Below are 13,136 nucleotides of genomic sequence, written 5' to 3'. Positions count from 1 at the left end.
ACTGACTAACTATATGAACAACATATGCAATATCAGGGCAAGTGATAGTAAGATAAACTAAACTTCCAACAACAGTCCGATATAGACTCGGATCCGGCAGTAGAGAACCATCAGAAGCAGAATAACGAGCGTTGAGCTCAATTGGAGTAGCAACAGTCTTATTGTCAGAAAGACGAGCACGCTCAAAAATATCAGAAATGTACTTAGATTGAGAAAGAAGATACCCTTTTGGAGAAGAAGCAACTTCAATACCCAAGAAGTAACGAAGGGAACCCAACTCCTTCATAGCAAAATAACGAGTCAGTTCGGACTTTAACGGACTAATTTCGACAACATCATCACCTGTAATAATCATATCATCAACATATAGAGAGAGCAAAATTCGACCAGCCGAAGTACATTTGATAAACAGTGCAGAGTCATGATGGCTAGGATGAAAACCAAGTGAAGTAATTACAGGAGAGAACTTCTCAAACCAAGCGCGAGGAGCCTGTTTGAGACCATAAAGAGCCTTCCTAAGTCTGCAGACTTCACCAGGATGATGATCAAGACCAGGAGGAGGGACCATATAAACTTCTTCATAAAGATCGCCATTCAAAAAGGCATTTTTGACATCCATTTTAGTTATATCTCAACGGTGAACGGAAGCAACAACAATAAGAGTTCAAACTGTAGTCATTTTAGCAACGGGAGAAAAAGTCTCTTCATAATCCATACCATATTCTTAAGAATAACCTTTAGCCACTAAACGAGCTTTATACCTTTCAATAGAACTATCAGACTTAGTTTTAATCTTGTAGACCCAACGAGAACCAATAGTACGTTTACCTGCAGGAAGGAAAACTAAATCCCAAGTATGGGTTTGGTGAAGAGCAGTTAACTCCTCAGCCATGGCACGCTGCCAAAGAGGATCAAGAATGGCTTCTTTGAAAGATGAAGGTTCAGAAAGACGATGAATAGAAGCTAGAAAGGAAACAAATGAACTTGAATAACAAGAATAATTAAAATCAGGTTGTTTAGTGGACTTACGATTGCGTACAGGATAGCGAGGTACGATAGTATCCACAGTCTTAGAAGATGATTGGGCAGAGTGTGTAGTAGAGGAGCCAATAGAGGTGTCAGGAATGTCAGCAGAGGATAGCTCATCAACATCAGTAGTAAAATGGTCAATATGGATAAGATCAGACATAGATATATGGTGAGGACGGTCAAGAATTGTAAAATAAGGAATATGTTCAAGAAAAATAACATGACGAGAAACATATAATTTATGACTGACTGGATCAAAACAACGATACCCTTTTTGACCTGCACCATAACCAAGAAAGACACATATAGTAGATCGAGATGATAGCTAACTGCGTTCAACATGAGAAAGAAGAACAAAACATGTAGAACTAAAAATATGAAGAGAAGTATAATCTGGCGGACGACCATACAATCTTTCATAGGGAGACAAGCTAGAATTATAAGAAATAGGAATTCTGTTAATTAAATGAACAGAAGTAAGAACTCCTTCCCCCCAAAATTCACTAGGAACACTAGCGGACAACAAGAGTGATCGTGCAGTCTCTAGAATGTGCCTATGTTTTCTCTCAGCAACTCCATTTTATTCAGGAGTATCAGTGCAAGAAGTTTGGTAAATTGTACCATCTAAAGTAAGTAGATCCTTAAAAGCATGAGAAGTATACTCTCCCCCCAAATCACATCTAAAGCATTTGATAACAGCTGAATGTTAGGTTTTTACAAGAGATCAGAACTCATTATATATGCCAAAAAAGTCTGAACGACGTTTCATAAGATAAACCCAACAATAACGAGTGCAATCATCAATAAAAGATACATAATAGCGAGAACCCCCTTTTGTAGAAACAGGAGAGGGTCCCCATACATCAGAATGAATAAGATCAAAAGGAGAGACAGATATAGTAGTGCTTTTAGGAAAAGGCAATGCATTAAACTTGGCTAGTTTACGACTACTACAATCAGAAATATCATGAGTTTTCAAATTTTCTAAAGCTCCTGTAGAAACTAAAAATTTTAAACGAGACACAGAGACATGACCAAGGCGAGAGTGCCACAAATAAAACACAGATGAAGAGGGATTCAAACGAAATGATGACAAATTCACACCGGGGTGTGAGGGGTTTTGAGTTGATCCAATACATAAAGTCCTCCTTCTCTATGGCCGATCCCAATCACTTTCTGAGACTGTGGATCCTGAACAAAACAAGCGGAAGAAGAAAATGAGACTGAGCATCCAGTATCACAAATCTGACCAACAGAAGCAAGATTCAAAGCAAGACTAGGAATGTGATAGACATTAGATAAACATAGAGAAGGCGTAATAACCGAACCAACACCTTGCAATGGCATAGGTGTACCACTAGCACTCATAACAGGAACTGAAACTTCAGGGGTTAGAGAAGTAAATGATGATAAATTAGGTGACAAATGGTTTGAAGCACCAGAATCTAAAATCCAGGAGGAATAGGATATACCTGAAGGACTAGATGACAGACCTACTTACGAGGAAGCAGACATGGCATGAGGCTGAGAAGCAAGCGCTCAGTGATGGGTCTAAGGAGGAGGTTGACAAGGCATTGTGAGGACGAGGTAGAATAGGAGGTCCATTGTGGAGAGGCGGTGATCGATCGACCACCGAGCTTGTTCTTCTTGATGGGCTTGTTGTTTTCCTCCCCCAATTTCGGACACTGAGATTTCCAATGACCTTTTTGCTTGCAAAACCCGCATTCATCACGAGCAACAGATCCATATGGCCTAAACTGAGATTTAGAGTTTGATCGAGGAGGCATGGCAAAAACAGATGGAGTAAAAGCTGGAGAAACCTCTTTTACAGCCGAGGACTTCAAACAAATTTCTTCAGCCAAAAGTTCACTAACAACAGAATCAACAGAAGGCAGTGGATGACGATGCAGAATAGACCCACGAAGTCCCTCAAACTCATCACGAAGGGCCATTAAAAACTGTACCAATCTCTGCTCCTCTCTTCGTACAATATAAGGCCCAAAGGCTCGTAATTCAGCAGGTTCTGTGAGAGCCAACTGATCCCACAAATCTGTCATAGCATCGTAGAATTCTTGAATACTCATACTTTTCTGCTGAAGAGCACGAATGTTAGACTCCAACTGGTATTGCTTTGCAAAATTAGACCGTGTATAGAGTCTAGCTAGGTGATCCCAAACCTCCTTAGCCGTCTCATATTTTGCTAATTGGGTGCCTATCGAATGCTTAACAGAATTATTGATCCAAGTAATAATTTTTGAATTATCAACTTCCCATTTATCCAATAATGCCACATCATCTTGAGGCTTAATATAAGCACCCGAAATATATCCCCACTTTTGTTTCCCTTTCAAGAAATTTTTCATCACGTAGCTCCAATATGCATAATTCTTACCATCCAACTAAACACTAACTGCTTAAAGCGAATTATCTCTAGCTTCAGCCATACGGAACAGACAAACGAAGGGAAAACTCAACAGAAATCAACAACAATCAATTACTCTAAAGAAGGGACAACAAATCTACTTTCATAGATTGCTTATGTGCCATAACCATTTATCAATATGAAACCACAATGCATAATTTTCCACCAATTTTCTTTTAGTTTCCCTTTTCAGTTTCTAGTCAACCAAAGCGCTTTAGTGCAATGGCTCGTACAAAGCAAACAGCAAGAAAATCAACAGGAGGAAAGGCCCCAAGGAAGCAACTGGCTACCAAGGCAGCAAGGAAGTCTGCACCGGCAACTGGAGGAGTAAAGAAGCCACACAGATTCAGACCAGGAACTTAAAGAATTTTGTCGAGCAGGTGGTGTGCAAAGTGGAAATGCCGACGCACAATAGCAACGCACACAACAGCAACACACAACAGCAACGCACACAGCAAAGAGGAGGACGCACACAGCAAAGAGGAGGAAGAACGAGCAGACGGCGAGGCTCGAATCATAAATATCAGCAGCATATGAGTGTCAGCACCACACTTCACGTTCGGACACTCTTTCCTCAACCTCTGCACCTTTTCAGTATCATCGACCTTGTAAAACCAGAAAATAGAGGCAGCAAGACGTCGACTCAAAGAACGACGCCGAGTATCACAGAAAGCAAAACAGCGTCAGAAAACAGAAAACAAAAGCAGCAATAAGACCCAGCAAGATTCCGCAATACTCAGCAACGATTAAGACCCAGCAAGACTCCGCAGTAAGACTCAATCAATTTAGGCTCTGATACCATGTTACAAAATGAGGTAATAACATAATGTTCATTGCAAAGAAAGCTTAACCTAAATGACTATTCTAAATGACTATTTATACTCTAATCATGGAAAAGACTATATTACCCTTACAATAAACCTTTACAGTGTTTAACACTAAGGACCAAGAATTTGTGCTGTACTCATATATTTTCAGAATAATTATACTAACAATCATTAAACTTTATATTTATATCTTATTTAATCACTAAATTGCAACTTCTTTCATATGAAATATTCAACTTTAATTTTATTACAATTTATTTACTTCAAAGTTAATCCGATTTAGTTACGAAATCGGATTCAACGTTTAGTGATTAAGCAAAAATTAAGTGTAAATGAGCGTGAGGGATACCTCTGACTCTTCAATTTTAGTATCAAATTAGGATCATGCAACTTCTCAAATTGGTCTATGTCAACTTAGGTTCGTACATAATATTGCAAAGAGAGAATGAGTGTATACACTTATCATACCTGTGGATCCTTTCGCTGTGTAAACAGATTCAGTATTTGTTAGAACAAACGAAGTACATGACCAGATTAATAATAACAGAAAAGGAAATTCGGGCTACCATTACCAAAACATCTCAAGGCATGCAGAGTCTTTTCTTTGATCTGAAGCAATCGATTTTATTTTCTAAACATATAAAAGTAATGAATCATATTATTCAAAGAGAATCTCGAAACTACTCAGTTAAGCCTTAATCCAAGTCTAGTTGGGTTTAGACATATGGATCATTGGTAACATTCTCAGAAAGACAGTACACTCTTTACTAGTTTTGATTAATATATTCCGGTCATCATGGATGAGAAACAAGCATCCCGAGTTTCATTGGACTTGGATTAATGGAAGCATATGCAAGGAGCTCTTCATATTTATCCAATAAAACCAGATCTTCTTTATCCATGAACACCCATGCTTCAATTCCTTTTTCCAGTTTCGAATCCATGAGAATGATTGAATTCAAGATAGGAGCCGTAGCATCAGTTGAAAAACCAATAGAACTCGCCCACGTAGGCTTTCCCCATCCAAAATCAACTTCATATAGACCAAACCCACACCAACTAGTAACCCCAATAAAGTTAACGCCATTGCAAAATGTCGTGCTGGTTAATGTTTTGCCTGTCTCTTTGATCATCTCATAAAGCTTGGGGAATCCCCCATCCCCTTGTATTTTCTTCACAAAATCACTCTCGATTTTCTTTATTGCTTCCCTCCCTTTCAGAACTAAGGGAGTTAGTTTGGTTTCCTTAGGTAAGGATAGTGCGTATACTACCCATGACAAGTTCCCAAAAGAGCTTTCAGGAATTGGTGGCGTAGCCTTTCCTCGCAAGTTTACAACATGCGACGATGCAGTTGGCCTATCAATACCTGATGTTGCCTTGAGTATAGCTGTGACGCATTCAAAAAGAAATGCAGACACCACCTCGACATGCGTTGGATTTTTCACGCTTGAGCTTGTTGCTAAGACCTTAAGATTATCAATGGATGATGCATCGACACAAATCTCCTTGTGGAGAGTTTCCCTGGTTTGAGAAAGGGTTCTAAAAGAGCCGTCAGAGTTGCCTCTCTGGGATATGCATCGTATTGTGGAAAGATAGATGGACCATCAAAGTTCGTGCATACAGTATTTTTACATGCTGTAAAGCCGCAGCATAACAATCCATGATCATGTGAAAAACAAGTACACCAATGGCGAGGCTGCCGCATACAAAGGTGGTTTCCTGTATCATGACAACAAAAGATCTAGAAGTTGGTTCGTACCAACTGGCTTGTCTTGGCATCAAGTTTTGCAATGATGTGAGGTCAGGTCGGCTGAGATATTCAGATAGAGTAAGGTTTGCTCGGGCCTCTACATAGTACACACCTTCATCATTACAATCAACGGAAAGAGGGTCTTTCATCTGTCCGGCAAGTGGGTAATAATGTGTTAAGGTTTTGGATAAGGATTGCTTCAGCAATTGCGTTCTTCTTGAGATGGCATCGTCATTGGTGTTGGCATCTTGGTTGGAATAGTATAGGATCATGGGAATGTCGCTTGCTGTGAAAATTGATGTAACAGAGAAATTCTATAGGTTTTTAAGTGAGGGGGTGTTGGTGAAGAGGGTTTAGTGCAGCTTTCAGAAATTATTTCAATCTCCATTTGCAGCTTTGATTATGAACAACAATGCTTTTTGTGCGGCTAATTAAAATTCATTCGAGGGAAGACTTTCCCATACAATATATAGTTGCATACTATTGAGTTAGAAAATCTCGTTTTCAATATTGATTGCAAAGTTCTAAAACGGAATAGCTTTGGCCTTAAGAAAATTATCGGATTTTTTCTTTTGCCTTTTTCGATGGCCACAAGTTTTTAGTTAAAATAGGACAAACTAATAAGATAATTCTGTGAATATCCAACTATGTAATTTAGTGTCAAGTTAATGTCCTAAAATCGAGACTTCAAAATGAACTTTATTGGCAATAAAATAGTCTATTTCATGCGCTGTGGCTTGTATAATTACGAATTTTGGTCTTATAATAATAAAATCAACCTGTATACTTAAGTTTTTGGGTACCGATTATCATATTTTACTTTGAATTTGATCCAGTGATTTGGGTCTTAGGGGCTACGCAAGCGGTGACGGACGGATGCCAATTATGCGCAGCCACATATATGGAATAAACAACCTACGTCCTTGAAAAGAAGGAAAAGATTGTCTTCAACGGTATGCAAAAATATATGATATATCTAGCATAATTAATATATATATATATATTTAAAATTAATAAATATATATATCAATTATTTATAAATTTAATATAATAATAATAATAATAATATATTAAAATTATATAAAAATTCTTTTGAATAGATATCCGGCCATATAAAATAATAATAGTTTCCCTGTCACGTAATTGGACGGCAGACAGCACAGCCCTCCGTAGGGGAACAACTAATCTTCACTGGAGAAAAGTCTGCAGATTTGAAGTTGATTAGCCTTCAGGGCGTTCAATTGGTTGAAGTGGGTAAACCAGTCAGACCAAATTTGTGTTGTTTGAAAAAATAAAATCCTCTGACGTCTGTGATGTCGGTCCTCTGTGTTTGAGTGCATGAACCTCAAACTGGAACACAAGACTTGGTTGTAATTGCCGTAGTTATGGAAATTAATGGTTGGGATTTGAACATGACTGCAAGAGATACGAATTTAGAGGACAGAATATTTTAGCTGTGCTGTGATCTAGATGCCCTATAACAAGGGCACTTTATTTATCCTTATTTTCAATTCTGATATATAACAGTATGATCTAAATTCATTAAGATTTAATCTTTATTAATTTGAGTTCCTGTAGTTTATTTAACTTTTTAAGTGCCATATCGAATTTAAACATCTTAATTTATACATCCTCTGTGCCAAAAGATAATTTATTCTTAATTTATAACAAAAATTAAGATAGTTAATATTATTGATTAAAATAAAATACTTTTATTAGATATTTTAATTACATTCAATTTATTAGACTTACTAATTCAACTATGTTGCCATATGATTTTTTACTATTAAGACTCAAATAAAAGATTCATATAACTTACGGCTCTTTCTTTGCATTTTCTTATCTTAAAAAAAATTATAATTTAAGATAAATGAAAAGGAGAAAAATGGTTAACTGATTTTATTTTAAATTTTAAATTTTAAATTTTAAAAAATATATATTAATCATTACTCCTTATTTCATAAACAATACGAAACAAAATTAAAAGTTAGTAATTATAAGTTTAATTATTGCCCTCTTATTTATTAGTCTCAGATAGACTCATAAACTACAAAACTTAAATCAAGAAATTAATTGGTTAAGCATAGTGTATTTGTTTAAATGAAAGTAAATTAATTGATTAATGGCATTCTTTTAATTGAAAATGATAAATAATGAAAACAATTATATAAAAAAAAAAAAAAAAAAGTGAAATGGGATATGAAAGTCAAAGGCGATACATTTCTGTCTGGCTCTTATTCATTGAAGAAAGAAGATAAGCTACAAAGGACTATTGGGTAACTAAGGAGTAAATGGAATGGGAATCAAGATAAGGTCTGATTTTCTATGAAGTGCCCCACCAAAACCTTCTCTCATGTCAAAACTATCACTCGTCACTCCATCAACAAATTTCCAATCAAAATGATATAATAGGTGAGCTAAAACAAGCTCTAAATTAGTTATACCCACTAAAATACCAGGGCATATTCTCTTTCCTGCACCAAATGGAAGTAGTTCGAAATCAGTACCCTTGAAATCAACTGAACTATTGACAAACCTTTCTGGGTGAAACCTTTCAGGTTCACTCCAAACATTAGGATCCCTTCCAATCGCCCATACATTGACGAGGACTCTAGCTGTGGGTTTTATGTCATACCCGTCAACCTTAGTCCTCTCCCTGCATTCTCTTGGAATTAATGCTATGGCAGGATGTAATCTCAGAGTTTCTTTGACAACCAACTTCAAAAACTTTAATTCATGAAGGCGTGTTTCATCAACCTTCCCTGTTTCACCAAACACTCGCCTCACTTCTTCTTGTGCTTTTCTCATTTCTGTTGGGTTCCTCATCAACTCTGACATGGCCCATTCTGTGGTTTTTGAGGATGTGTCGCTCCCAGCACCAAACATTTCCTGAAATTAATTATGAGAATTTTCTAATTTGATCATCAGTTGAACAAATTAATGAAGAAAGCAATTTTAAAACAACATACTATAAGCGTACATACGATACGTGCACATATGCCTATACTCACCAGAATGGCTGCTTTGATGCTGTCGTTGGTTAAAGGGACCTGAAGATTTCCGTGTTCCTGAAGATCCAAAAGAACATCTAGAAGATTAGCTGCTTCTTTCGGATCATCGTTCTTGGAGAGTGCCCTGGTGGCTTTGTGTTCAGCTATTATATCTTCAAATATCTGATCTGCTACTCGGTGCAATCTCTCTAGTCTAGACTTCATACCAGTGATGACGTGAAGGAATCCCAAAGAAGGAAACACATCAGCAACAGTAAAACCTCCTGATACCTCAGTGACACCGTCTATAACACTTGAAAACGTTTCTTGTTTTTCACATTTTTTACCTATGGATGTTCTTGCCATGATAGAATTTGTTAAAGCAAACAGGGTCTTGGTAAGATTGACTGGCGTTCCTGCTTTGGATTGAAGAAATCTCACAAATTCTGAGACCTCTTCTTCCCTGACGGATCTAAAGGACTGGACGCGTTTGGCACTCAGTAGCTCTAAGGTGCAGATCTTTCTCATTTGTCTCCAGTGATCTCCGTAGGAACCAAATACAATATCCTTACGATTATAAAGCACAATTTTAGCTGCGATGATGAGGGGTCTTTCAGCGAACACCTCACCCTGAGTCTTCAGCACTTCTTTGGCTCCTTGTACTGAAGAAATTACGACAGCAGAAATCTGGCCGAGTTGAATACTCATAACTGGTCCATAAGTTTTTGCCAAGTCCCTTAGGCGGTGATGGGGCAGAGCACCACCAGCCAGCTGGTGAATGTTGCCTAACAGAGGTAATTTCCATGGTCCTGGAGGTGGGTTGCTTTTCTTCCATATCCTTAAGATCATTAAGATAAAAAGGACAAAGCTTAATAAGACTGGAAATGATAGGATTTGTTTCTCCATAGCCACTGATACTTTGGTACTATCGATTGGTCGAAAGTGGTATTACTGAACCTCGCGCTCCAATGTAAATAATAACCATTGAAAGACACAAAAAAAAGGAATTGAATTCAGAAAAAGCACAGTGCCTAGCGGTTTGTTTTTGACTCTCACTTATCCTTTATTTGACTAGAGACTCTCAGTATTCCTACCTCTTTTTAATTAATTACATAATTTATCACTTAGAATCATGTGATTAAATATATATACATATTTTTTTAGAAGATCCATGCAATGTAAATAACTTGCTATTAAAAAATAAAAATAACTTAGAAAATCCATTAGCTGTACGTATTTGACCTCTATAATGTAAATGAAGAAATTGTTTCCAACTTTCTAATCCTACTAATACTGTCACCTGAATGTCGCTTATTAAAATAGCAGATATTATAAGAAACATTCATATTCAAAATTAATATTAACATTAAATAACTATATTAGTAGATATTGATTAATAAAAGGCGAATTAATGCATGGCTATTAATTGGACACAGAGAATTAATGTATATGTATAAATAGAAAGATAACAATATTCAAAAATAGAGTGGTAGTAAAATTATCAAAAACACTCTTAATGATTTTAGGCGCCAAAATATGATAAAAGAAACCATCACAGTAGATATACAAGTTGTCAAAAATTTGTCAAAATTTTCTTTCTTTTCACTCTAATATCCAACGACCAGTACTAATATCTCTCTCTCTTCTTTTTTTTTTTATATTAATCTAGGTTTAATAAAAGATCATGGAAAACAAAAGCAATTTGATTACAACAGCTAAATAGTTAATTCAATTTAATTTATGAGTTGCTTTAAAACTAGTATAAGGTGAAAGATTTTTGGGTTTGCCAAACAAAATCAAAATTTGTGAACTAATTTCAGTTTTTCTTCCATTTTCTTTAACAATATAAATGTCTTCTTTAATAGATGATATATATAATAACCGACAAAAGATCAATTAATGGAGGAAATATTTGAGTTTAGTGAAATGACAGTTTGATAGAAGATGACGATGGAATCTATGGTAACCCAGATGCAATGAGCAATAAAGGAGAAAGAGACAGAAGTACTTGCTATGCAGGGAAAGATGCATAGGTTAAATGATCCAATGAGCTAATTGCTGTTTCACAAATTAAAAAAATGCAAACACAGAAGAATTAGAAAAAAAATCATATACATTGACAAACAAAAAAAAAAAACTTGGTGATAAAGAGAAAGAGAAAAGAGAGTGGGTAAGAACAGGAAAAAAAACTCGTAGAGAGAGAAATAGAGAAAAAAAAAAAGAAAATTAAAATAAGATTGTAAGGGAACAATAAAAGAGGAGGATAATGGAAAGATGTACAGGTTGCTAATTTTGAAAAAAATGAAATAGAATATGATTTGTTGAAGATTTAAATGATTTAATGAATTAATTGTTGTTTCACAAATAAACAAGAAAAAAGCAAATATAGATAAGAATTAGAAAAATATATATATATATTGAAAAACATAAAAAACTTGGTAACAGAGGAAGTGGAGAAAGAAAAAAAGAAAAAAACTCAAAGAGAGAAAGATAGGAAAAAAGAAAAAATTAAAACAAGAAGATAAGAGAGAGAAAGAATCGAGATGTTGAGTAATTCAAAGATAAATATAATATTTTATAAAAATAAAAAATTATCATCAAAAGCCATTTAAAAAATTACCTATAAATATATAAGGATTTATAAATAAAAATTACATCAAATAATTTTATTCAAAATAAATGTTTTATTTTTTATTTTTTCTATTGTATTCATCATACTAAAATTTTTATTAGAAAAATTAAAGAAATACAAAGATTCAAATATTAATATTGTTTTTCTTAGAGAAATTAATATAATTTTAATTTAAAAAATTAAACAAATAAAAAACTCAACCATTATTGTAATTTAGTAATTATCAAAAATCAAAATAAAATTAATATAATTTTAGTTATGAGAATTAAAAATAAATAAGAAGAAGGTAAGGAAAAGGTTACTTTAGTTTGATTGCAGCTACTGCCCCTCATTTTTTTTCATAAGTCGAACGTGTGATTGTGCACCAAACTCATGCGTTTTGGGTTTAGGATATAATTTGCCGTAAAAGATATCTAGCTTGTTTTATATATTATATTACTCTAATGTTAAACAATAATAAAATAATTTGAAGAAAATAACTTTTTTCTCTTTTATATTCCCTATTTCATGGGGATATTAGCAATTTTATTTATTTAAAATTTAAAATTTTATGTCATTGCATAATATTTTATTTATTTTATATTTAAAATTTTATTTTATATATTATTTAAGATTTTATTTATAATAATATTAGAGTAAAATATAAGTTTGTTTTGGTGATTTTGGCATTTCTATTTATATTTATATTAGTCATTTATAAAAATTATATAATGTAGTCTTGTAAAAGTTTTTATATTTATTATATGCGAAAACAAATAAACACGAAAAATATATATATTTATCAATTTTAATTTTGTATCTATTTCATTGCACTAATAAGCTTACATATCTATATAATAATTATTTTTAAGAAATCGGAATTTTTGCTATGTATTTTTATTATTATTACTTTTTAACATATAAATGGAGACTTTTTTCTAATTAATTTTTTTATCATAAATTCTCAAACATGTCACAAATTTCTTTTAACTGTTCTTTTATGATTCAAATTTAGAATTTTTACTTTTTATTATTTTATTATTTTATATTATATATAAATTTATACTTTATTAGAAAGATAATAAGATTTATTATTAACATGTAGTAGCTATGATAATTATTATAATTATTTTTTAAGAATATAATTGGCTGGCAGAGCACCACCAGCCAGCTGGTGAATGTTGCCTAACAGAGGTAATTTCCATGGTCCTGGAGGTGGGTTGCTTTTCTTCCATATCCTTAAGATCATTAAGATAAAAAGGACAAAGCTTAATAAGACTGGAAATGATAGGATTTGTTTCTCCATAGCCACTGATACTTTGGTACTATCGATTGGTCGAAAGTGGTATTACTGAACCTCGCGCTCCAATGTAAATAATAACCATTGAAAGACACAAAAAAAAGGAATTGAATTCAGAAAAAGCACAGTGCCTAGCGGTTTGTTTTTGACTCTCACTTATCCTTTATTTGACTAGAGACTCTCAGTATTCCTACCTCTTTTTTAATT

General features: G+C 34.2%; 2 protein-coding genes and 1 pseudogene across 3 annotated transcripts; all 3 read right to left on the bottom strand.

Annotated features, from left to right (window-relative positions):
* Nucleotides 1-2,568: 2,568 nt before the first annotated feature.
* LOC112533881 lies at nucleotides 2,569-4,880 on the bottom strand. Its single transcript, XM_048373154.1, has 3 exons — nucleotides 4,747-4,880; nucleotides 2,646-4,056; nucleotides 2,569-2,580 (listed from the first exon to the last, which is right to left on the bottom strand). Exons 2-3 carry the CDS (start codon nucleotides 3,390-3,392, stop codon nucleotides 2,569-2,571), a joined length of 759 nt encoding a protein of 252 aa, XP_048229111.1. The 5' UTR covers nucleotides 3,393-4,056; nucleotides 4,747-4,880.
* Nucleotides 4,881-4,916: 36 nt separating this feature from the next.
* On the bottom strand, nucleotides 4,917-6,617 carry LOC8259979 (annotated as a pseudogene).
* A 1,611-nt stretch (nucleotides 6,618-8,228) lies between these two features.
* Nucleotides 8,229-13,135, bottom strand: LOC8259980 (premnaspirodiene oxygenase). Of its 2 annotated transcripts, XM_048372481.1 has the most exons (3): nucleotides 12,794-13,135; nucleotides 9,040-9,782; nucleotides 8,229-8,917 (listed from the first exon to the last, which is right to left on the bottom strand). In XM_048372481.1, the coding sequence occupies exons 1-3, from the start codon at nucleotides 12,933-12,935 to the stop codon at nucleotides 8,309-8,311; spliced, it is 1,494 nt and encodes a 497-aa protein (XP_048228438.1). In that variant the 5' UTR covers nucleotides 12,936-13,135; the 3' UTR covers nucleotides 8,229-8,308.
* Nucleotide 13,136: the final 1 nt, after the last annotated feature.

Source organism: Ricinus communis, chromosome 4 (genome assembly GCF_019578655.1).
Source record: "Ricinus communis isolate WT05 ecotype wild-type chromosome 4, ASM1957865v1, whole genome shotgun sequence".
Classification (NCBI taxonomy): Eukaryota; Viridiplantae; Streptophyta; class Magnoliopsida; order Malpighiales; family Euphorbiaceae; genus Ricinus; species Ricinus communis.
Note: the sequence above shows the minus strand (reverse complement) of the source record. Positions and strands in the feature narration are given on the sequence as shown.